This window comes from Podarcis bocagei, assembly GCF_964188305.1.
Source record: "Podarcis bocagei genome assembly, chromosome: 11".
NCBI classification, from domain to species: Eukaryota; Metazoa; Chordata; class Lepidosauria; order Squamata; family Lacertidae; genus Podarcis; species Podarcis bocagei.
This window is the reverse complement of record NC_138136.1, coordinates 27,981,431-28,005,521: the sequence shown is the minus strand read 5'-3', so window position 1 is coordinate 28,005,521 and position 24,091 is coordinate 27,981,431. Positions and strand designations below refer to the sequence as shown.

The 24,091-nt window shown below is 39.5% G+C and overlaps 1 protein-coding gene across 1 annotated transcript in view; it reads right to left on the bottom strand.

Annotated features, from left to right (window-relative positions):
• The window catches only part of ELL2 (elongation factor for RNA polymerase II 2), a 38,771-nt gene that overhangs the window by 9,634 nt on the left and 5,046 nt on the right, over positions 1-24,091 (bottom strand). The window contains exons 2-9 of the mRNA XM_081213346.1: positions 20,960-21,007; positions 14,544-14,665; positions 12,836-12,999; positions 9,110-9,369; positions 6,301-6,425; positions 6,077-6,170; positions 3,706-4,279; positions 1,493-1,559 (exon numbers count right to left, since the gene is read on the bottom strand). Of these exons, the coding sequence (XP_081069472.1) occupies positions 1,493-1,559; positions 3,706-4,279; positions 6,077-6,170; positions 6,301-6,425; positions 9,110-9,369; positions 12,836-12,999; positions 14,544-14,665; positions 20,960-21,007 (1,454 nt within the window). The remainder of the gene's footprint in view (positions 1-1,492; positions 1,560-3,705; positions 4,280-6,076; positions 6,171-6,300; positions 6,426-9,109; positions 9,370-12,835; positions 13,000-14,543; positions 14,666-20,959; positions 21,008-24,091) is intronic.

Below are 24,091 nucleotides of genomic sequence, written 5' to 3'. Positions count from 1 at the left end.
ATGAACAGCTGGGTGGGAATGCTTTAAAAAAATAAGTGAGCTTAGTTGATTAGACAATATTTTTGTTTTTTACATCCCCACCACTATCTCATCTAAGAAGCACACACACTCCACATGATCTATTTCAAATTTTAGAAAAACAATGATTTTGAAGTACAGACATATTCTGGGGAAGAGGAGCAGAGAAAAGTCAAAACAATAGTATTTTTTACATGAAGTTTTGCTGTTTTTATTATAAACAGTCATAACCCAGTCTGCATTGCAATGGCTTTTTCAAAACAGGTGTAGCCTGCTAGGCCACAGGAATATTCATGCAGCCATACATTCATGTTGTTCTGATGCCCATTTGTTTCCTTGACTGCAATGGCTTTTGTGTGCCATTATTCTTTTTCACTCCCTTTTGCTTTCGATGCCATTTATCAAGGGTGACCCACGCGATTTTGTTTGCATCTGTGCCACAAAATTGCAAGGCATACCAGTGTGCAGTTGTCAACAAAATCACATGGCCAAATTAAACGGCAAAAAGGGAAAGGAGAAAAAATGGTGTTTATAATCAGCCGCTGCCAAGGGAACAAAATGGATGCAGAACATACAAAAAAAAACCAACAACACAAAAAACCCAAAACAAATAAATTCAGGTTGCTGAGAGTCATTTGACTCCAAATGTCTGGGAACAATTTGAATTCAGCCAGCTATCTCATCTAAGAGAGTTACTCTTTTAACAGATTACACTTTCTGGAAGGATGAATGGGCAGATCTCAGTACCAGGAATCAAGATGGCAGACAAGCTAGCCAAAGAACAAAGGTACTTTTGCCTATTTTATTCTTATGAAAAGGCCAGAGGTGAGGTAAACATGAACTTTATTCACAAGCACTCCTCGAGATGGCATATCAACTAAGAGACTTTTCTCTTCAGCGTGGGAATCGGAGGGAAAGTCAAGGCAGAGCTGCAATAACACAAGTCTACTTGAAATAGACTTGAAATGGGTGATGCTGTGGTCTAAACTACAGAGCCTAGGGCTTGCCGATCAGAAGGTTGGCGGTTCGAATCCCCACGACGGGGTGAGCTCTCTTTGCTCAGTCCCTGCTCCTGCCAACCTAGAATTTCGAAAGCACGTCAAAGTGCAAGTATATAAATAGGTACCGCTCCGGTGGGAAGGTAAACAGCATTTCCGTGTGCTGCTCTGGTTCGCCAGAAGTGGCTTAGTCATGCTGGCCATATGACCATATGAGCTGTCTGCAGACAAGATCCTTCTCCCTCGGCCAGTAAATAGAGATGAGCACCGCAACCCCAGAGTCCTCTGCGACTGGACTTAACAGTCAGGGGTCCCTTTACCTTACTTGAAATCTTACACAGAGCAACATTTCCGGGCAGCTTTCCCCTCTTTACTTAGTAACTTTCTTGGTTACTAAGTGCTTATGCAGTACTAAGAGGACTGCATAAATTGTTCCCTGCCGCTCTATCCCCTTTCTCCAGTATTATCCTACTTACACAAAGTAGTCCGGTAGTTCACTTGTTGACAAAGGATCTGTGGTGGAAGCGCAAGTCTCTTCAACACCTATAAAGAAATACAAGTTTACACACTTTGATAAGAGATTGTTCCCAAACCAAACTGGATTTGACTTTCAAGTGCCTACACAGAGGGTTCCTTTCTAGGCATTAGCTTTAAGAGACAATTAAGAGCAAACCACCCTATTGAATATCTGTAATAGGAGTTGCATGACAAATTCTGAATCAGCCAATGGCAGGAACTTAAAATGCAAAAGGAACTTTGGTCTGCGTACAATAAAAGCAGTCCAGTCTTAACCTAAGGTCAGCCTTCTATTATTTCAAGACAAGTTGTGGCATCTGCACAGCAATTCAAGAATTTATGTGGCAGATGTCGGTGGACAAAAGGAGATGGGAGTTTTACATCAACATCCAGCTTTCACTAGGGCACAATAAACAACAATGGAGTGGAATGCCGAAGTGCTTTTCTTTCTGCTAATTCTTCCCCTTCACACAAAGTTATGAATATGCAAAGATAATCAAATAATTTACTATAAAAGAAGATGACAAGCAATTACTGGGTTGAATCTATCCGTCATCAGAATGGCAGGGTTAAAAATAATTGCTTGGATGTAAAGAATTTCTTGTATGAACAGAAGGCACTTGCATTTACATGTGGGACAATTCAAATTCTCCCAGGCCCTGACTAGGACAACCAAGTCATGAGCCTCAGTGAATTGGAAATCTATTGTATCTAGTCAGCAATAATATTTAAACAGGAATTAGTTCAAATATGTAGTCAAATTTTTATTTAACTTCACAAAATAGTTTTAAAATAGTTCACAACTAAATTTGGCTCTACAAAGTGTGTCATAGGTCCTTTAGAAAAAGTTACAAATCACAGTGCCCTTGCTGATATTCAATAACTTTTTTAAAAAATAGCAGCTACATTTCCTCCCTGTCTGGATTTTTCTAACCACAGCATCTTCGTATCCTTTCTAAAATAGGGAAGGCAACAGATAGGTGGTCAACTTTCAGGATAACAACTCAAGTTCCCTGAGCGGCTGTCACTACAACTATTAGGGGAAGCCTGGAACTCTGTATCTAAATACTGTGTCTTGAGAGAATGGTATGAATAATTATTTCTAGCTATTTACTAATGGAATGCCTATGCACTTTAATAATGTGCACCAATAACTTAATCATGCTACAGCCATCAATCATGTTTGTATTTTTCGCTATCTGAAAAGTTATGCGGTGTGGTTCTTGAATTGGGCCACAAGTGTGGTCACAGTAGTCAATATAACAAACTTGTGCCTTTCAGCTGTTTATGCATAGCTCCAGCCTATATCATATGGGGAGTGGGGGCTTGTCACCCTGACTCTCTGCTCTTGAGACACCTAGAAGTACAAAGCAAATCCTAGCCCTACTCTTCAGTTGCAAGAATGATGGCTTACCTCTAAGTATTGCGATTTCAATAACACCCCACTAGACCTTCTCAAAGCTCAACTCCGAGGTGAGTCAGTGTCCTGGTGACTGTAAGTTTGCGACTGGTAATCAAGGCCAGCCCAGATTTGTAGACTGCTGTATACTGGGTTCATTACTGTCAATGATTTAAATATTATTCCTGTCCTACCCATTAGATTAAATCTCAAATAAATCAGTACAAAGGAAATCTGTGGGGCAGGTTAGAATAAATGATGGTCAGAATACATTCCCACAGCTTTTTGCAGATGTTACTTCTCTCCAACACTGAAACTGTGTATGCAAGTTAATAAAGAGAAAAACAACCTTACAAGAACAGGCTTACGAATATAAACTTCAGCTGATTAGAGAAATTGTTTGGAGGCAAGATATATACACTGTATAAGGCTTTCATTCATGTGGCTCTGAATATGCATTGGTCGTTCGCAACAGATTTCAAGTTCAGGCAAAAGGAAAGAGACAGGGAATTTCCATGTATTACATTTGCATGGGTTTAACTGCTTGTGGGCTGGCCCCATCCTGCACTAATAACAGGAATGCCTGCATCCTGGAGACAAGGGAGGGGTTGGCATGGGAGGCAACCACTTCATTCAACTATCCCTTGTCTACCTGTATGCAGGTATTACTGTATGCAGGTATTACCATGGGCAAATAACTCCCATGCTTCAGTGCTAATGTAATTATAGGGCATAGGTGCCTTGGTCATCCAAAGTGAAAAGCAATGACAATACCTTCAATCAATTTCAGGCTGGAGTTCTTCAGTTTGACAATTTCCTTCTTTTCACAGTCTCTCTCCTTCTCTGCAGCATTCCCAGTGATGTGGTCTTTGATTTGGTCCTTCTCCTTATGCTTCTTTGACTTCTTCTTGGATTTTTTGTGCAACGCTGAGTGTTTCTCATCCGTAGACTTTGGGCACACTGACAGATCTTCAGCAGGTGCTGGGATTTCCAGCGGAGTCCTAGAAGTATATTTCTGGTGCTGGTCCCCATAAATGCTGCCATTCTGACTCAAAGTGTCAACAGGCAGGTCTTGAGTCCCCCGGCCTTCAGGAGTGCTGGGGGAATTGGAGTTAGAATTCACAGTTCGAGGAGGATTTGAAACAGGAAGGCAAGTTGGAGGAAGTGGCAGAGCAGCTGGTGTTGCAGCAACTGCAGGGGGAGGGGGAGGCTGAGAAGCTTCAGCATTCTTTTCACCAGAAGCAGTCAAGTGACCATTTAGTGTTGGTTGAACTCTATTGGTAAGATGAGATATCCTTGGTTTTTTGCTCATTAAAGGATCAATAAAATCAGAATCCAAAAGCCGTTTCTGCAATAAATTGAGGCGCACAAACAGCACTGTTACTTTTGCAGTTATTAAGAAATGACAATTAGAAATACTTATATAGCAAATATAGAAGATAAAGGAACACTATTTCAAGCTTTAGAAGAAGAGTTGTGTGAGCAGAAGGGAGCTTCTGCAATGGATTTTATTTATGGTGCCATGGGAATTCTCTATTGGACATGGATTCTTTCCTTAAGAAAACCAAACAATTCACACTGTGATAATTTAGCTATTAAAGGAAACATGTTTGTACGTAACATGTCAATTGGTGCTAAATTAGTTTTCTGAAACCACTAAATACACTTTCCTTGTCCTAATTTCTCGTGTCCACATGCAGCCATGACCCAAAATATTTTGCTGCCTGAAGCAAAGCATCAAATCATGACTCCCCACCATGATAGAACCAACACTTAAAAAAAGTTTTGCTATACTCTTCAGACGTTAATTTCTGCATTCATCAATCCCTTTCACCTATGCTATCTGAAATGGTCAGCTTCACCTTCCTGCAGGATAGGACCAGACTTTTTCACATGAGAGGAAAGAATTATTCCACTATTGTCTGAAGTCACTCTCACCCAATAGTGGAGGTGTTTAAAAAAAAACACAGAGTGAATATATGCCCAAGAGCACGTATGCACACACCCAAGCTAGATGCTACTTTGCCAAATCAGCACTTTCCCGGGGAAACAACAAGCCACATTTTGAAACTGAAAAGCTTAAAATGCGCTTTGGTGGCATGGGGCTGCCAAACTGGAAAGACAACTAATGCCAGGTGTATGTGTGCTCAAGTAGTCAAGTGGGTTGTGTCCAATGACTCATATCTGTAAGGACATGGACTGTTTCAGTACAGTGCAGGAAATCTTACCAGAAGGGCTCAGCACCAATCTACACAACAGATTTAAATTAGATGTGAGTCAGAGAGAGTGCACAGAAGAGACAGAAACCAGCAGACCAAAAGGCAAGCACAAAAAGCCATTCTTTCTCCTTAGGGCAGATTAGAACTGCTTCTGATTCTTCTTCTCTTGGAACACTTATTAGGAATTTTAAGCCACTCTGTAAGTCCAGTATTTTCAACTTTGGAAGACAGTTGCAATTCCCTCTCCAAAACAGGTGTTACCATAATATAGATATCTATAGAAATACTTCAGAGGAAGAGAAGCTGCTTTATATCAAACTGGAACACTCAACCTTCTAGTTCAGTGTTGTCTACAGCTAGTAGCGCCCAGAGGTGCAGCGTGGTGGGTGCCGTGGCTGCCATGGCCCCGGGTGCAAATTTGAAAGGGCACAAACAGGCGCCCCACAGCAGGCTCCTTCATCAGACCCTGGCTCCGTGCCAGAAGAAGCTATGCCTTGGCTGCAACACTTGTGCCTGTTGCAGTTCCACCCCCTGGTTCAGGCCTGACCCGGGAGGAAGGAGAGCAGGCAAGTGGGTGGAAGAGCTGCTGCCCACCCTCCTCGGCAGCAGTAGCTCCACTACCGAGTCACGTCTGACCCGGAGGCGGAGAGCAGTAGAAGAGTGGGCAGGAGCTTCCCCGCCCCTCTCCAATCCTGGACTCTTTGCCCTGCCCGCCCCAGTCAGCGCGGGCATAAACTCCAACACTGGTAGCAGCTCTTTCGAACTTCAGACAAGAAGATGCCAGGACCTTTTTGCATGCCAAGTGAGTGGCTCTTTCTACATGGCTCTTTCCCACTAGACAACTGGAGCTTCCACACATACCTCAGCATTTGTCATGTGTTGCCTTATTGGATGAATCAGGGTATAAAGAGTGACAAATAAAATACCTGGGAAGGAGAAGCAGATGCAGCATCTTTCTGAGAGCCCAGAGGAGCTTCCAAGTGACCGGTGCTGGTGACATTCTGAGATGAACTGAGTTTTCTGTAAAGATCACCCACATTCCAGGTTACAAGGAATATCAAGTTAACGATGCTCTAGCAGTTATTATTTGTAGGAAGCAAATAGCTTTTGTTTTCAAGTCAACATATTACAAAGAAGGGATTGAACTTACCGGGAGAGTATTAATTCCAGCGACTGTTTATCTATTTCATTGTACCCAGGCCAGTCTTTCTGAACTTCCTTATAAACATAGTCTTTCAGTGTATAAGAGTTGTCCTTTGGATTCAAATTGGCTACCTACAGATAAAGAGATAAAAATACAAACAGTATCAGCAAGTTGACAGAACCTGGTGTTCAACACAGCAAACCATGAAGGCAGGTCTTCTCCACAGTGCTGCCTACTCTATAGAATGCCTTCCCCCAACTCCAATGTTTGGGAGGCACAGACTGTTGGGTTTGTCCACTGCTTCCTAAAATCCCACTTATCAGACTTTCCCTGACTGGTAGCACTACACCCCTCCTAGTTTTATTCCTGTGAATGGGCTTCTCAGTATTATTTACTCTTGTAAATCACTTTGCAAGTGTAAATCACCATGCAAGTGGTATAGAAATATTATTAAAGAAATAAGCTACAGAGAAAATTTGGGTAAGACCATGCAAGACTGATGTAAAAGTCACAACAGCTACATATAGATTTATCCCAAGAGTTTAAAGAGAATATAAATACCATGTTAAAAATAGTTTTGCTTACTCAGTGTATGTGTTTGCACACAGACTCACAGAAATGTTTTAAATACAAAACATATAACATATACATACATATGATCTGATATGATGACTGAATACATCCAGACTCCATCCTAAGCACAAATTTGGTTCAAATTATCACATACCTAGGTCACACAGTATTGAAATATGTGTGAATGTATATATTCTGAAAAAGAGGCCGACATTGCATTTTCCCTTCATATGTATTAACCTGTACAATTCAACATATTAGTCTAATCCTGCATTTCTCTACACCTGAACATTACCTAATTATCCTCCTAAATTGCTTTGGTTACTGAAACTACTGCAAAATAGCTGGTGATCTTTCTGATGTTTATCCCACTTGTTTTTTTAAGACATATATTTATTTCCCTCCTTATTCTTCCTAGATAATGAAAAGTAGAATTATTAGCTAACCCTAACTGATCTCTCAACTGGCCTAAGACATCTGCTTTCTTCCCTAAATCACTGCACCATCCATCAGAACATTCCAGATTCGTAAAACCTATGTAAACCATGGAATCTTTTCACTTTCTAGAGTTAGTGGCGGAGCATACGCCCGCGCTGCCCAGGGCGGGCTCGTTCTCGAGGGGCATGGGGGCATGTTCCCAAAGGGTGTGGAGTGTGCCCTTCCAAGCGCAGGATAGCCGTGTGCGCGTGCACTCACCGATCCCACTTCCTTCATCACCCCTTCCTGCTCACCTGCCTCCTTCCCGTCCTCTCCCCTGCCTGCCTCCTCCAGCTGGGAGCACGAGGAAATGGAGCACTGCCTACCCGTGACTCCCGCGCCTACTGCCAGCCATCAGAGCAAGGGGGGAGCTGGTGCGCCACGCTCCTGGCTGGAGGAGGCAAGCAGGCAGGGGATAGGATGGGAAGGAGGCAGGCGAGCGGGAAGGGGAGAGGAAGGAACCGGCAAAGCGGCACAGCAGCCGCCCCCTTTTTTCGACGGCTCGCGGTAGCGTGGGAGTCCGAGATGTGGGCGGGCGGAGCACCGAATGTCACCCCCGCTCAGGGATGACACCCAGAGCAGTGCGCTGCCCCCACCTTCCTTCGCCAGTGTCTAGAGTGATATGAATAAGTGCTTAAAAGATAACCGAATATGAAATTATTCAACTATTTTATGCGATCACTTTTAAACACCAATCAAGTATAGCTGTCTATCTCAGATACCTAAATGATGGCTATATTCCAAAGAAAAGATCTGCATGTGCAGGAATGAATTGCACATGAAGCTGGAACTTTGCTTATTGTTCTTGGCGCAGCAGTTTCTGAAGAAGCAAACTGCTGTTTAGCTTAAAAACCAGGTTGCCTCTCTGGCAGTGAGAGTAGGAATACAGCAATGCTGCATCAGTAGGAGTTAACTTCAGATATTCTACTCAGTCAAGACTTCTGAAATATACGTCTCAGCTGCCTTGTAGTTTCTGCAGAAAGAAGAGTCTACATTTTTACACATGTGGAATTACTTCATCATTCCACTTTGAAGGCTTGCATTTAGCAAAAGAGTTCTCTTCTGCCCACTCTTTTTCTAAATTCTTTAAGTAGCTTAGTCTTATTTTCTATTTCCTTATTGTCAATTTAAAGACCCCATTATAATAGCTTCCTAGTAAGATTTCTTCTTCAGCTAATAAAATTAATTTAGCTGAGGGGTGGGGAGGAGAGCCTTATGGAAGTTCTCATTGATTCAAGTTTGAAGAGTAACAATTCTCCCTCATTAAAATATCAGGGGGGAAATTTCTTGAGGAGTTTGTTTTCTCAATTCCTAAAATAAGAATTTTAGAAAAAAACTGCTCTTTTTAACTGGGTTGTTTAAATCCATTGGCTTGGAAGCAAAGATGCCTTCCTTCACTTTTTCATTCAAGTGCTGTTTCTGCCCAAGCATAAATGTGCTTGGTCATGAAAAATATGACCCCAGATTCAAAGTAGTCCTACCATTTGAGCCAGCTAATGCACAAGCTTTATCTCAAGAGTTTTTACACAAACCACACTGTGGCACATGTTAGAAGAGTCTTTAGGTTTAGACCCAACTTGCAGTTTTTTATATAGATGGATGTTGGCAAAACTGGAGGCATTTTCAAGATATGCAAAAGAAAAACCAAAAAACCCAAAAACTAATTTGGCATAACACCACTAATTTAAGCATGGCAATATATGTACCGTAACCACTGAAAACAAAAACATGAGAAAGGATAGGAGAGTAAAACAAAGAATCTCACCTGTTGAAGAATAATTGCAAGGGAATTCCTGTCTTTTTGACTAACACCATCTTTGAGTAAGCGAGCAAGAAGCTCCGGTTTTTTATAGGTTTTCAGTGCCAATAAGTGAATGACTCTATCCCTATATGGCCGCTGAGAAATACTGTTGTTTGTATGCGTCTTGCGTATTGTACTTGCTGGGTTGATGGGAGTGGACCTTTTCCTCTCAGGCACTGCATCTGGAATACTTTGTGGCGCTTTCCGAATTTGTACTCTTTTACCTATATGCAAGATAAACAACCGTTTTCATTTCTCTCCACCTTAGACACAAACGAGTTACCCAAAATTTACTTCCTAACTGACTTTTTAAAAAAAGGATTTTCAATCGTTTTAGAGAGTTGTTCGTTCTTTGTGCCTATAGCCTATATTAATATCGGTAACAATGGATATAATTTCATTACCTTATAATTTAAGACTCAAGTAAATCCCTGCAGTATATTTCCAACGGGTAAGTTTGGTCAGTGTTAAGGCTATGTAATTTGTGGGATCATCAACCCATCTCTTTTTATTCTGTAAAATTTAACTGTGGCATCCTGCTAGTGCAACAGACTAGGTGAGTCAAACTATGTGCTAGTTGATGAAATGGAACCATTCTCTCTTTTTTTTGTCGGTATTATTTTCTTCTAGTATTAAATTTTCTGATGGTGTGTGTCTGTATCCTCTGCTCTCAACTGTTCTTTTTAATGCAACTAAGTCCAAGGATCACTGACTGGTACCCTTGCTATTGCACTTTACAAATTCTAAATAGGGCAAAATGGATTCAAAATTTAGTAGAAGAGACAATTTTACTAGCAGTTTCCTGGCAGCTATAAATAAAATAATTAATCTTTTGACACCTGATAGATACTACTTAAAGACTTTCTACTGCTTCATTTTACACTAGAAGGAGATGCTAATAAGCTATTTCTAGGAAACAAGAGTTTTCCAAATCAGTGAAACACCCAAATTCAAAGCTATGCGTGGCTGAACTTACCAGGTTGCTTTGAACAAGTTTATTGTGGGATATGGTTTATTTATATACAGTATTTAGCCCAAAAGCCCCCAAAGTGGTGAACTATATTTGTATTACTACAAAAGACCACTATGATATTGCTCACATAGGTTATATGGCATATAACCTATGCCACACAGAGTTGCGACAGAGCACTAAAGATGATAAGCAAATATGTTTCTCGTTAATATTGCAGGATCCAATATGCCTAGTTATTTCCACAGCCAGTCAACATAGTTGCTATGAAATTTCTCTGAAGAACCCACAACTAGCATGTTTTGGTTCTGGAGCTTTGCTGTATCTTTCCAGGAAAAGAGCTTTGCATCACCACAAGCATTCAAAATTATTTGGCAAGAGCTGTGTCTTTTAAAAAAGTTCTGCAGTGCTTCATCTCTTCTGTAAATCTTGGTAACTGTGTGGAAGGAGGAGTTCTAATGAAAACCACCTGAACTCATTCCACATACACACAGATCCCAGATTTGAACAAGGGATGACGTGGTTTCAACAACAGCTACTAATGCTTCGGAATATGGCTATTTAAGAGTTCTTTGGTGTCGTGAGTTAGACTGGCTGAGAAAGCGGATGACAATGTTTTGTAGAACTGGATTATACTAGGAAACTCACTGCTTTGGGGGCCAACTAAAGGTAAAAGACAGAAAACTAGATGGTTTTATTACTGGTATACTAAAACCTTTGTTAGTTTTTATAAAAAATCTAACACACTTTAACCAAACACAGGTAAAACCTATGTTATTTAAAGAAACTATTATCTTATTTCAGCCATCCTTTGATAACACTTCAGTAAGTGTTCTCTCATAAATCAGGTTGTTATTTTCTTGTTTTAGAAATAGCTTCCTCCTAGTTAACATAATAGCTTCCCAGTTATTATGAAATATATTAGCAACTTGACTAGAATTTTACTATTGCAAAAAAGACCCAAATGCTTCTCTGATTCTAATCTACTGCAAACAACAAATTCACTAGAACCAAAACATTCTTTGGAAGTTAAATGTTTACTGCTAATAGTGAATACAGATTAAATGATCTGTTTAGATCATGACACAGCTTGCTTGAGATCTGCTAGAAAATTACTATTCCTCTAGGTTTCACTTGGCAAAAATATGTTTGCATGAACAAGTCTGGAGTTTTGGCATCCTTTGCCCATCTGTGAAGTGAGAATCATAGCCATCTACCTTACAGATTGCCAAAGAAAAAAAATAAAAGAAGAATGCGACTAGAAATTAAGAGAGTTACAAAAAAATTATTTGGCTAATTTTATAAAATTTAGCTTTTCTTCCAAAAGACGTTTAATGATTTGCCAAGTGGACAGCGCATTACAAAGAATGCCATTCCGAGCATGTACAACCCAAGTTTCTAAAGTCAATAAAGTAAAAGATAACTTGAAGCTCATATACAACATGCAGCAACTTGAATTCCTGCTGCAGGACATTAAAATAGACACATAAATAGAAAAAAAATTAAAAGCACTAATCCAAATGAATTAACTGCAGTTAATTCCTATTATCCTATGCAGCTTAATCCTCACTACTGTGTTTCTTCAAACTCCTGAAGAGCCATAGAGATAAGGTAAGATAGAGAAGAACTCTTCCTTCTCTGTTCTACCTTATCTCTATGGCTCTTCAGGAAGCTGAGCCTTCCCTGGCATATTACCCAACAACCAAAGAGTATCAAATAGTATAGATTACATATGGAGTCTCTCCATTTTCCTTTACTCAGGCTACAAATCCTATACTCCCTTGCTTGAGAACAAGCCCCACTGAATTCAGTAAGTCTTACTCCTGAATAGACCTATATAAGATTCTGAAGGAAGCCATATCACAACAACTGAATGCCAATCCACCTATTATTACAATTACCGTCATTAGCAATCCTGTAGCTACCACTGGTATAAGAACTAGCAGACGGCAGCATAAATATTCTAGCTTTAATACCTACGCACTTGGTATGTCAGCTGCAGCTGTCAAAAACTTCAGCTGGCACAACTTCTGCAGACACTGGACACACTTTTTTTTTAATGCACACAGAAATGTCTGGGTCAAAGTATCTCTGCATATGGTTTAACTTATCTGACAGAATATAAATTGGCAAAACTGGTGTCTCAATTAATCTCTCTCCTTCATATCTCTCTTCCATCACTGTACACTGTAGCTGCTAGTGCCATCTAAAATCCTGTTAAAATACTGCCTCCAACATAAATTTGGACACTGAACTAAATAACCTCTGAGATCCCTTCTAAATCCAGTTCTATGATTTTGAGATACTAATGTTCTACTCCTTAAAATCAGAAAGATATCAAAACAGGAACTTATATCTACTGCAGAGTCCTGAAATGCATTAAAAATATTGTTCAAACGGTAACTATGGTAATTCAGTAACTACGGTAATTCAGAAGCAGAATTCAGATGAACCTGACATGATGCCATCAGGATCAAGAAATACATCACTAACAGATAGTCATTCCCATAGCACAAATGTCAACCATCGTTTCCTCTCAAACAATGTATTCTGGTGCCATATGGATGCTTTAAAAAAAAGGCAACATATGAATGTTGCAGTCCTATATATGTTTACATAGCAGTAAGGTTCATTGAAACCAACAGGTTATACTTCAACCGTTACAACAGTTAGCATCAGGCTGTTACAGAGGGAGAGAAAAAAGAAGACGACAGTCATACCTACATATGGTCCACCAGGTTTTATGACCTTTGTACTTCGATTGCGAGACTCCTCTTCTGCTTGGGTCATACGTTCTCTAGTCATTTGGTAAGAATCATTTGTTGCACATACTGTGATTTTGTCCTGTATAAACCCCAAGCAACTGAGCTGGGAAGATCCGGTACTAAGCAATAATGAGGGGAAAAAATTCTTATTTAAAACATTTGGATGTAGATGCAAAGATATAACAAAACTAAGTATGAAAAGATACTATTTTATTTCCTTCTGGTCATTTAAAGCCAAGTTATGGACTGTAACATATTCATCTGTTTGCCAGTTTTGTATATAAATCTGTAATAGATGTTTTTGTAACAGAGAACTCAGGCAACAACATAAAACAGCATAGTGGTTTATACAAATATACTGCAGCAGGGAAGTGAAATGAAATGATTTCTTAAAGCAAAAGCAATGAATGTGGTGAAAAAATTAAGAGAAGCCTTGATTAATCAGATCAAAAATTGAATCAGTCTAACATCCAGTTTTGGCCAATCAGATGCCTCAGGACACCCCATAATCAGGGCTAGAAAACAAAAGTCCTCTCCTGTTGTTGATCCTAGACAATTCTTAGTGGTCTAGTTTGTACATAATGCTAAACCATGGTTAAGTGCTCTGTGTATAAAGAGGATAGATTCACCATGAGTCTTGGTCTCACACGATGCTCATTCCTCCCTGGTGCCTGAAAGTCAGGGTTGAGGAACTCTTCTTCCACTTGGCTTTATAGAATGAAGAGAAAAGAGTGGGAGCCAGAGCCCAAGACTCATAGCAGCTCCTCCCTGATTCTGCACAGAGCTAACCTATGGTTTAGCAGAACTGGGCCAATGTTTTTAGTTAGCTGCCCATTATGAAGAGGCATTTGAGCCAGACTTAAGAACTAGATTTGACACTTAAAATTTACAAAAATGATCCTAAACATTTTTACTCAGAAATCAGTATACATAGAAGTACAGACTTCTCCATATTACACCAACTCACAGTAATATTTACAGGTGCTTCAAGATCAAGAATTTACAAAAAGGCAAAATGTGTGTAAATAGACACTTATCTGCTCAACCCCCACTGATCATTAGATTAAATATTCTGGTGCCTACAGAAGAAGCCACAATAAGTAGTTTCTAAGAGGCTGTAGCCTTAAAGAAATTTGTACTGAATTTCTATAATACACACAAAGCAATTGTGCCAAGAATACATATTAACATTCCTTTCATTCCATTCTATAGCAAAGGCATGATTCATCAGTAGTATCCTGGGTGCATCTGCCATATTTAGCAGGCTGAGTAACAAAAGTAAACAGCTCTTTCTATATGCTCTTTATTAAATGTGTGAGCACCGTGGATCATCTCTAAGCATCACATGTGTATGCCTGGTAGAAAGAAACTCGATAATGTAAATTGGACAGGATACTTTGGCACATTTATAGGATAAATAGTGGAAGGCATTTCATATCAAATAGCAGAAGGGGAAGAAGTGGCTTTTTTTTGTCGAACACTAAGTCTCAACAAGATTATTTCCCACAGACAGGTAATTGCATTCTGCAGCAGATTGTAGCACATTTTAAAGTAATGTTTAAATTAGGAGAGGTATTCCTCATCAATAGTTCATTGCAATTACTCTTCAGATCATAGAAGCAATTAAAAACAAACAATTTCATTTCCCTTTCATAAACATTACCTTGAAACAGTTTGCTGGACGCAGTCAAAGCTTCCCTGAGGATTATCTTTGCCAACATTTGACAAATAGAAATTAAAGGTATGCACTTCATTTGGGAGATCAGTTTTGGGAATCTTGACAAGCTGAAAAAGCAATTAAAAGAAAGACTCAGACATGCTTACTTTATGGAAAAGTACCATATCTGATCATTAATACTGTAACGAATAATACAGCAAACTTGCAATGCCAGCCGCTTATTATCATGTAACAGATGCAACTGAAAGATGACAATTTGCCAAAGGGACACCCACTGGGTAATATCCAACCAAGTCATAGAGTAGGTCTTCCAAAATCAATGGACTGAAGTTCACTGATTTCAATAGATTTATTCCGAGTATGAATAACACTATATCCCACACACTGAGTCTAAGAAAGAACTGCATTCTAATCACAAAAGCACAAGCAAAAATATTGCTACACATAGAAATATTTTAGAGTTCACAATATATTTTCCTTTCACTGGTTTATTAATCCATAATAAGGCATACAACAAACTAGACATTTCTTGCAAGGTATAGTAGCCCTAAATGCACCTTTACATAATTCATTTACATTTAAAGTCTCAATAATCTCATGTGTACACACAAGGGGGGAGGTGTAATTGTTTTGTTCTTGTTTTTATTATGTATTTTGACTGTGTAGGTTTATGCTGTGAACTGCCTGAGATCTTCAGATGAAGGGTGGTATACAAATTTAATAAATATGAATAAATGCAGGCTCAACAGACTTCTTCCAAATTTATTGGCTATAGGACACAGCAGTAGTGATGCCGGGCAGCTTGGCCACTCAGCATTATCTACAAACCCAGAGTATTTCATTTGGGTCCAGAGGGCCATTTTGGACTTGACATATTATATGTCCACTCAGGTGCCAAGCTAAAGTTGCTAGGATTTTCTTCTTTATAAAAACTGAAGATATAGTTAGGATAAAATAGGGATAACTGTGGTCCAAATCTTGACTAGCATAAATGTCAACAGTATTACTTTATTTTTTAAATGTTTTTCATTAATGCAGTACATTTCATAGAATTACAGGCCAGTATTTCATGGAATTATAAGCCTAATTAGATAGGTATTTCCAACAGAAGTTCAATGGGGTGAGGACTTGAATTGCATCTTCTTTCTTGCTCTGTAGCTGTTGCTATTGTCAAAAGGTAAACGGCAAGAGACCCAAGAAAGAAAAATGAGGCCAATACAAACATTGATACCTGCCCACTACAGCAAACATACCAGTGGGTTCACAAGCAACCCTGCTACTAAAAGTTGGCTTCAAAATCCCTCTGAGGACCCAGCAACTTCTATCAACAGCTTTTGTACAAAAGCATAATGGGGCCAGCATAATGCAGCTATGCTGTTCCACTGACTGCAACTGATACTGTATTCTAGTAGAGATTATAAAGTACTGTACTGTGCAAGCACAGATAATATATACAAAAGGGGGGGGGGGGGAGACACTCTGTCATGTGGTCCACTATACAAAGGCATATCTTATGGAGCAAGTATTTTTGAAAAGGTAAGCAACACTAGAAAATGTCTAAATAAATTAAGCAAAGGGGATCTAGTTCAAAGATGATGTCTAAGTCCAACAAGAGTGATTTATCTAGGGTTTCTTCCATACCTGGGGTATCACACCCAACAGTTTTCCTGTACACTTAAGCACAGCTTAGCAAGAAGAGTGTGCACAACCATGTGCCCTAAACAGAAGCAGGAGAAGGAAGGGAGACATACAGTAGGTTCACCCTGGCTGCTCCTCTTCTTTGGGGAAACAGAAATTGGGTGTGGAGTAAGACCCCTTCTTTGGGGTGTCGGGCAAAAAGACTTCACTCAGAATCCCCTCACAATGCAGATATGCTGGGGCTTTTATTGGAGGGGAAAGCGGGGTTTGGGAGCCTTCTGAATGTCAGCTTCAATCTATGAGAATATAGCTACAACAATGGTTGCATAGTTCTGTCTGCTAGTGGCTCCTCATTTTGGAACCTTTATGCAGTATTCCCAATTGAAATATTTTTCTTGCATGTGTGTTCTCTTTCCAAAAAATCTATGTGTGTTTTAGATTCAATTCCATTCAATATTACTATTGTAGACTGCTCTTTCTAAGATAATAGGGAGTTCTTAATGGGACCCAAAGGTGGTATAAAAATGTCTTTATAAACAGATTTATAAGTAAATAGTTGCACCTACTGGTTTACATTCAAACAGGTTCTTCAATACATTGATCTTTGGGTTTAAATCTAATTTTGCTCCTGTAATATTTATAATTCTAAAGTATCATGGATGATAGCCAATGTGGTGCAATGCTTAGAGTGTTGGCTGCAACCCAGTCATGATGTTCACTGGGTGACCTTGCGCCAGTCACTGTCTTAGCCTAAAATACCTCACAGGGTTCTTTGGAGGATAACATTGTGAGATGAGAGAAACCATGTATGCCGCCTTGACCTCCTTTTTCCTCCAAGGAAAATGGGATGCAAATGTAATAATTAATTAAGGTGTGGAGGGCACAACAGCCCATGAGTACATGAAGGCATTTCAGCCCCTTTTCCAATTAAGCTCCTTCTGCCTCCCCAAAAGGTGTTCCTGGAGATCAGAGATGCCATAAAGTGGCATTTGATATGACAACAACCAAACGGAAAAATTGTGTGTGTAAAATAACACATTGTAAGTGATATAATTTAGCATTAAGGTAACTTAAATGATTGTGTAGAATTTGCATATTTGGAAAATTCTTTCCAAGGACCTCTTTTCTTTTTGCTTCCTAAGGTATTTTCCTAAAGGTTCAAGTTCTCTGCATAGTCACTGAAGTCTTCCAGAAACAAGGAAGAATAAGTAGCAACTAAATGTGCTTGCTTACAAACTCCCATACAATTTGGGCATAACATATATAAGGAAATGTTTCTAGTTCCTGTAATTCTCTGCACTCTAAGGCATTACCATCCATACAACAAGGACTGAGCATATAGAGAAGAACTTTATGTGCCTGTCTGCCCCAGTTCTCTAGGGCAACTTGCTGAAGACCAGACCTAGACACCACCTGGAAGCATTTTTTATTTGGAACTAGCAGTTTTCTACCCAGTATTGCACTGGAATTCTACATTCCTGCTATCAGTGAAGTTTAATCAGTAGTTAAAGGCAGTAGAGTTTTCAATTGTGCAGTCCATCATTTTGATTCAAAATGGTACCCAACTGTATCCAAGCAGAGACAAAAACCTGCTCCTTGATCTTGGGCATCATCATGCACAATTTGGTTATGACACCTTAAGGGGTGTTCAAATGCACAGTAAAAGAATAACTTTGCAAAATATGGCAGATATTAATGGGCTTAGATGACTGAATTGATGTATTGCCCCTTTTAATATCAATGGCTTGGATCCAATGACAAGGGAGGAAAGCTTTCCATCCCCACGGCCACCCTCTGAATAACATTTACATAGGAATATGTGTGTGTGTGTGTTCTCTTGAAAAATGCAAAATGGCATAGGAGGAAGAGAGTATGGGAACCTTCCATGTATAACTGTAATCCTATATACATTTATTGGAGTAAGACCCTCTGTACTCTAAGTAGATAAATATAGGGCTGGATTCAGGCTTGTGTTGAGATGGGGAGAGGCCACAACTTAGTGGCAGAGTGCGTTATGTTCAATCTCCATTTCCAGGGAGAACTGTAAGAAGATCCCACCTTGTTTGAGACCCTGGAAAGTCATTGCTTGTCAGTGAAGACAATGCTGCACTTGACAGACTGATAGTCATTTAAAAAGGGGAGGGGGCAGCAACACGCCATGAATATGCTACGGACTGTTTCAGGTCAGTAAAGAAATTTTCAGAAGTATATCCTTTGGCAAGAGAAAGGCAACATTCCTTATATTTCTGCCAGGCACAATAAACTGGATGACTAGGGGCTGACATACCAGCAAAAATGTAGTTTATTAGTCACCATGTTAAAGGGAGATTCACACGTCACTTCTTTAATTACAGCAGAAGGTGTAGTTTTCAAAAAGCTTTTAATTTTTGGACTTTCTTTATACATTACCAACCATTTTAGAAGTGGCATTGCCAAAGATAATATTTGGTATGACTCACAAATAGTATGTGAAATTCTTCAGATGTATCTTATCTACTACTGAGAGGAATCCATGCCAGTCGAAACAGAACCAACATTGGAACTGTATCTAGTTACTACAGTGGTACCTCGGGTTAAATACTTAATTCGTTCCGGAGGTCCGTTCTTAACCTGAAACTGTTCTTAACCTGAAGCACCACTTTAGCTAATGGGGCCTCCTGCTGCCGCCACGCCGCCGGAGCACAATGTCTGTTCTCATCCTGAAGCAAAGTTCTTAACCCGAGGTACTATTTCTGGGTTAGCGGAGGTTGTAACCTGAAGTGTATGTAACCTGAAGCATATGTAACCTGAGGTACCACTGTATTCTTAAATACAGTTATACCTCAGGTTAAATGTGCTTCAGGTTGAGTGTTTTCAGGTTACGCTCCGCGGCGACCTGGAAGTAACGGAGTGTGTTACTTCCGGGTTTCACCGCTCGTGCATGCGCAGATGCTCAAAATGATGCTTCAGGATGCGAATGGGGCTCCGGAACGGATCCTGTTCGCATGCAGAGGTACCACTTAAACTTCTTCAGTTGTTCTTAGACTTCCAATATTTGGGTATATACAGGGCAATCCAGTCCTCAAAATCTGGCTTTAAACCTAATGAAACTCTGAAGGCTGTAAAATAGCAGATGGCATCATCTTTGTAAATAGATCATCAGTAAGTCTGCCGATTCTGAGGAAGGCATTTAGGTACTGTGGCCTGCTTAGTTCAGCTAACCAACCAATGTGGTTAAACAGTAACCAGATGTGCAAGCAGAGAGGCGGACAGAAAAGTCAACTTCAGACTCAATCCAAAATTTAAGATAAGACGAACCAAAGAAAGAAAATACTTTCCAACAGTCTAGTGGCTTATGGAGAAGCAGAGCAGTGGTGGCTTTGCATGCTAAAATTTAAGATGCAAATTCACAAAATCTACAGAGTTTCAAGCTATTGCCAGCAAAGAATTCAATTTTGTATTCCCTTATTTTTCCAAGTGCTCATACCTATTATAAGAGGTAATCACATGAAGCAGCCACAGTCATAGTACAGTGGTCCCTTGGGTTACAAACACCTTGGGTTACAAACACTTTGGGTTACAAACTCCGCTAATCCGGAAGTAGTACCTTGGGTTACAAACTTTGCCCCAGTACGAGAACGGAAATTGTGCGGCGGCAGTGTGAGGCCCCATTAGTGAAAGCTTGCCTCAGGTTAAGAACGGTTTCGGGTTAAGAACGGACCTCCGGAAGTTCGTAACCCGAGGTACCACAATATAAGAATGCCCTCTAGTCTGTTTAAAATTATGGCCTGTATTGTTCTAGTAGTTGTTGTTAACAACCAGTCCCAGAGATCAAAGAAAGCCACCTGACTTATCCATGGGTAGCCATCATAGTGCTCTCCAGATGTTCTTAGACTAAAACTCCCATCATTCCTTACCGCTGGCAGTGTTGATGGGAGCTATTGTCCAACAATGTCTGAATGGCCTCATGTTCCCTACCCTGAAGCACTGAATAACCAACAGCTGAGCTGTCACTTCTCAGCCTAGAATTTATATTGAAACTGGATTGTCAAGAATTCTAGCAAACACACTTATTAAATCTTCCACGTGTCTTGCCTTCATATTTAATTTAGTTTTTTCCCCTTCCATCACTTGACTAGGAGAGTCCAAAGAACACTGGCATTTAGAGCAATTTTGGTGGTTTGGAACAGAAAGTACACTGACCGTAAGACCAGTTTACTTCAGGAAACACCTTTATTTATTGCATGTATATGTACTCCACCTTTTGTCCAGAAAGACACACTTAAGGCTCCCAAGTTCCAATCCAAGCACTGACCTGACCCAGATTTGCCTTTAGTAATGTATACTAAATATGCATTTTTAGAAGTCTAACACTCAATATCATTAAGAGCAAGATTACTTATAAAAGCTTTCCTCCCTGTCCCTTCTGTTTGCCTTAGACTTCAAAACTTCTCTGTCATACTAAGGAAAAGCCTCTATACATCTTCCCTCCCAAGTTTATCTTTCCACATTTCCAAAAAAGTTGAATGAAAAACATTATAGCAAAAATATTAGGTAACTATGAAAAATGCACTTTCACATATTTCAGTTTTCCATATATTAATGTCTCCCCCTCCCTGTTTCTTCCAAACATGTTCACATGTTAAGTTTTATGTCACTCTGTTCTGAGAGTGCTCGTCTCACATATCCCAGAAAGTCAGTTTATGGAGGCACTACACACGCCAGAAGAGAGAAGCTTTTGTTAACATGATAATAGTTATTTTTTTAAAAAAGTAAATACTCACCCCTTGGAGTCCTTGAAATTGGATGGAAGGTCGAGAAGGAACCAGATTCTAAAGAAGAACAAGGAACAATGAGCTCTCAAAGAAAAGAAAAAAGCAAAGCTACTTCAACAATCATCTGAAGTATTTTGTTCATGCTTGTAATTATTGTACAAAGAACCAAAGGTTAATACACATTAAGTCTGATCTCTGAAATGGCATTGGCTAGGGTCAGATGCAATGTCAAACCATGGCTTAAGTGTTACAGGAATGAGTTGCAGCAAGGCTTGGGTTTCCGCATTCTGCTCATCCCTGCCTCCTGTCAAGAGGACTTCTGCAGTATTGACTTTTAGTTATCTTGAACCCTGACTTCCACTACACTCAAACCCAGTATTATGGTTTATCCCCACCTACGGTCAGTTTGAAATAAAGGCAACTTCAAAACATGGGTCCAGCTTCTAGCTTCATGGAAAGAAGAAGAGGGAGCAAGCCTGAAGCCCACCATGGCTCATTCATGTAGTACTAAACCATGGCTTAGCATTACATCCATAGTATGCGCTCTGAATGAAACAATGTTGTTGTTCCACTTGCAGCAACAAGTGGAACTAATGTAAGTGAAGGGAAAACAGTTCTCCATCATTCCTTCTGCCCTCTGAAGCCCCCTGCACGACCATCTCCACTGCTCTGAATAGGCTTTCAGGGGTCTGCAGCAGAAAAGCACTTCCTCACTTTCTCTCTCCTTAGCAGAACAGCCACACTTTATCTTTATCTCAGCTGGTCTAACACAAATGTAATTTGATTCAGCTAACTTAGCTGGGAAAGCATTAGATCCCACAAAAATGAAAACAGAATGAATCAGGTAAAGTTCTTCACAAAAAACTAAAACAAGACACAACTGTGGGACACATATCCCTTTCCACTAATTCAGAAAAAAACTCCAAACTATGAATAGCATTTAAAGCATTTAATAGTGAATGGTTTGTTACCTTTCAGCAGGCTTATTTAATATATACAAACAAAAAGTCGTCTGCTATTCCCAATTTGTTTTGGTACAAGAAAAACCTACGACTGCGAATGGAACCTTTGGAAATTATCCAAATACAATAAAATTGAATGAATGGCTTTATTGTAAGGATACTGAACATGCTTTGCAGAAAGCGACAAAAACAGTGATACTTTACTAATTGTTAAAGATCTAATTTGATGGTGCCTCATATAAGATGAATTATAGCTTTACTGTTGCAATACTCGGCTTTAGGCCATAAAAAGGCAGAGGAACTGAAGAAAAGAATTTCTACAGCCCATTCCCAAATTGCTCAAAATGGTTCATATAGCTGGATCTTTCTGTTTGATGTTTTGGAACAACCACCAAAACCTAACTAGATTTGGTTTTGACAATGTTGCATCAAACTAATTTAACAGCTTAGGCAATTGCTTTTGCAACACCAATGGGGAAACTCAGGCCCAGGATTGAATGTGGCCCTCTAGACCTTTTTATCTGGTCTTTGCAACTCTCCCCAAGCTACACCCTCTTTTCCTGGGCTACACCCTTTGCCAGCTCTGCTTTAAGCCCTACCTCATGTCAGCCCTTTTGTCTGCTTGATGATAATACCTCCTGGTTGCATGGATGGAGGGATATGCTTGGGGGGTTTGTGTAGAAATATTTGAGGTTGACTAGGAGGAAATGTGGCCTTTGAACTGAAAAGAGCTCCTCAGCTTTAATCTAAAAGCACCTCAGTGGACAAGTTCAAGACACCTCAACAAACACTGCCAACAACTGAAATTAGGTTATATATGACAAAACAGTTTAGGTTCTAGTTCTGCAGTTCTGTTGGTTATGCCATGGAATAGTCATTTTAAAAAGAGCAACTCCTCTGTACATATTTGCATTCCTCAACAAGCACCTCACTATTCATTGCTCTAGTGTGGATGCATAAACTATGGTTTATGTGAGATTCAAAATCCTCAGGCATGTGCACTGCCCTATTATACATGCTGTGGCCATAAGGAGACTGGAAGCTTTCAGGGAAGTTTTCAATTAACAGCATTTTATAATTATGTTTGAGCCTCAAGCTGTGGTTCATCTTTTAACTATATTTTATTGAAACAAGTCAACTTAATAAACCATGGCTTGAAGTTGGCTTATTTCCATAAACCATAGCTTGGCTAACCAGAGTTTGTCCAGATTCAACCAAACACTAAAATGTATTTATCTAAAAATCAAAATGAAAGCTTTGGCTCCCCTCTCCCTGCTGTACAAGAGACTTGATGAAACAAGATTCTTTTGCATAATACTAATGTGAAGTTTAATGTCACACTCAAACAAGACCAATATCTGCATCCGTTTCATAGTGACTTGAAACATCAAAGATTTGTTTCCAGAAATGTATGCACTTGCTAAGACAGCTGATGCTAAATGCCTTGTGCGTCAAGCAGGTACCTGCTTCCACCTTCATTTTCTTAATCTTCTTCTACGCATGTTTAATTTCAACACAAGCAATACTATAGCTTACTCAGAAATAAGGCTCACTGTGTTCAGTGGAACATGTTTTGAGGAAAGTACAACAGTACAAAATATACTTTTGTTATAATACTTAAATTCATGAAGCATATTCAAATATCTGTTAAATATGAAATGACAACTCAAATATGCTTGTTTAGAGTTTTCAGACTCTATTCCATTCAGATTCACAATATAAACTGTAATTATATTTGATGCTTCAAGGGGTGTGTTACATCACTTGAGTTGATTAGGAACTCAAATAACTTTTTGATTAAGAAAAATGAAGACATCAGCCTAGGAGTTGAAATGGGAAAACATTTTGCAAACCTTGACCTGCATGAAATGTCAAACTACCTACATATTAGCAACATATTAAATATTGAAAAACTATACAATAAAAATCAGCCACAGCTTGATTGCTTAATTCTGTTGCCTTTAAACTACTGTATTCTTACTGTGTTACTTAGGTAAGCATTAAATGAAAAACAGCTCTTCATAGTAGAGAGAGTAAAACCAAGCACCTTTTAAACCAAGTGTCCCCTTAATCTCCATACTATTGTTCTCAATTCCCTTCATTTTCCTGTACTCTGTTGCCTATTTATTTTTAGATTGTAAGCTGCTTTGGGCAGAGGTCTCTCTGTATTACCTTTTGT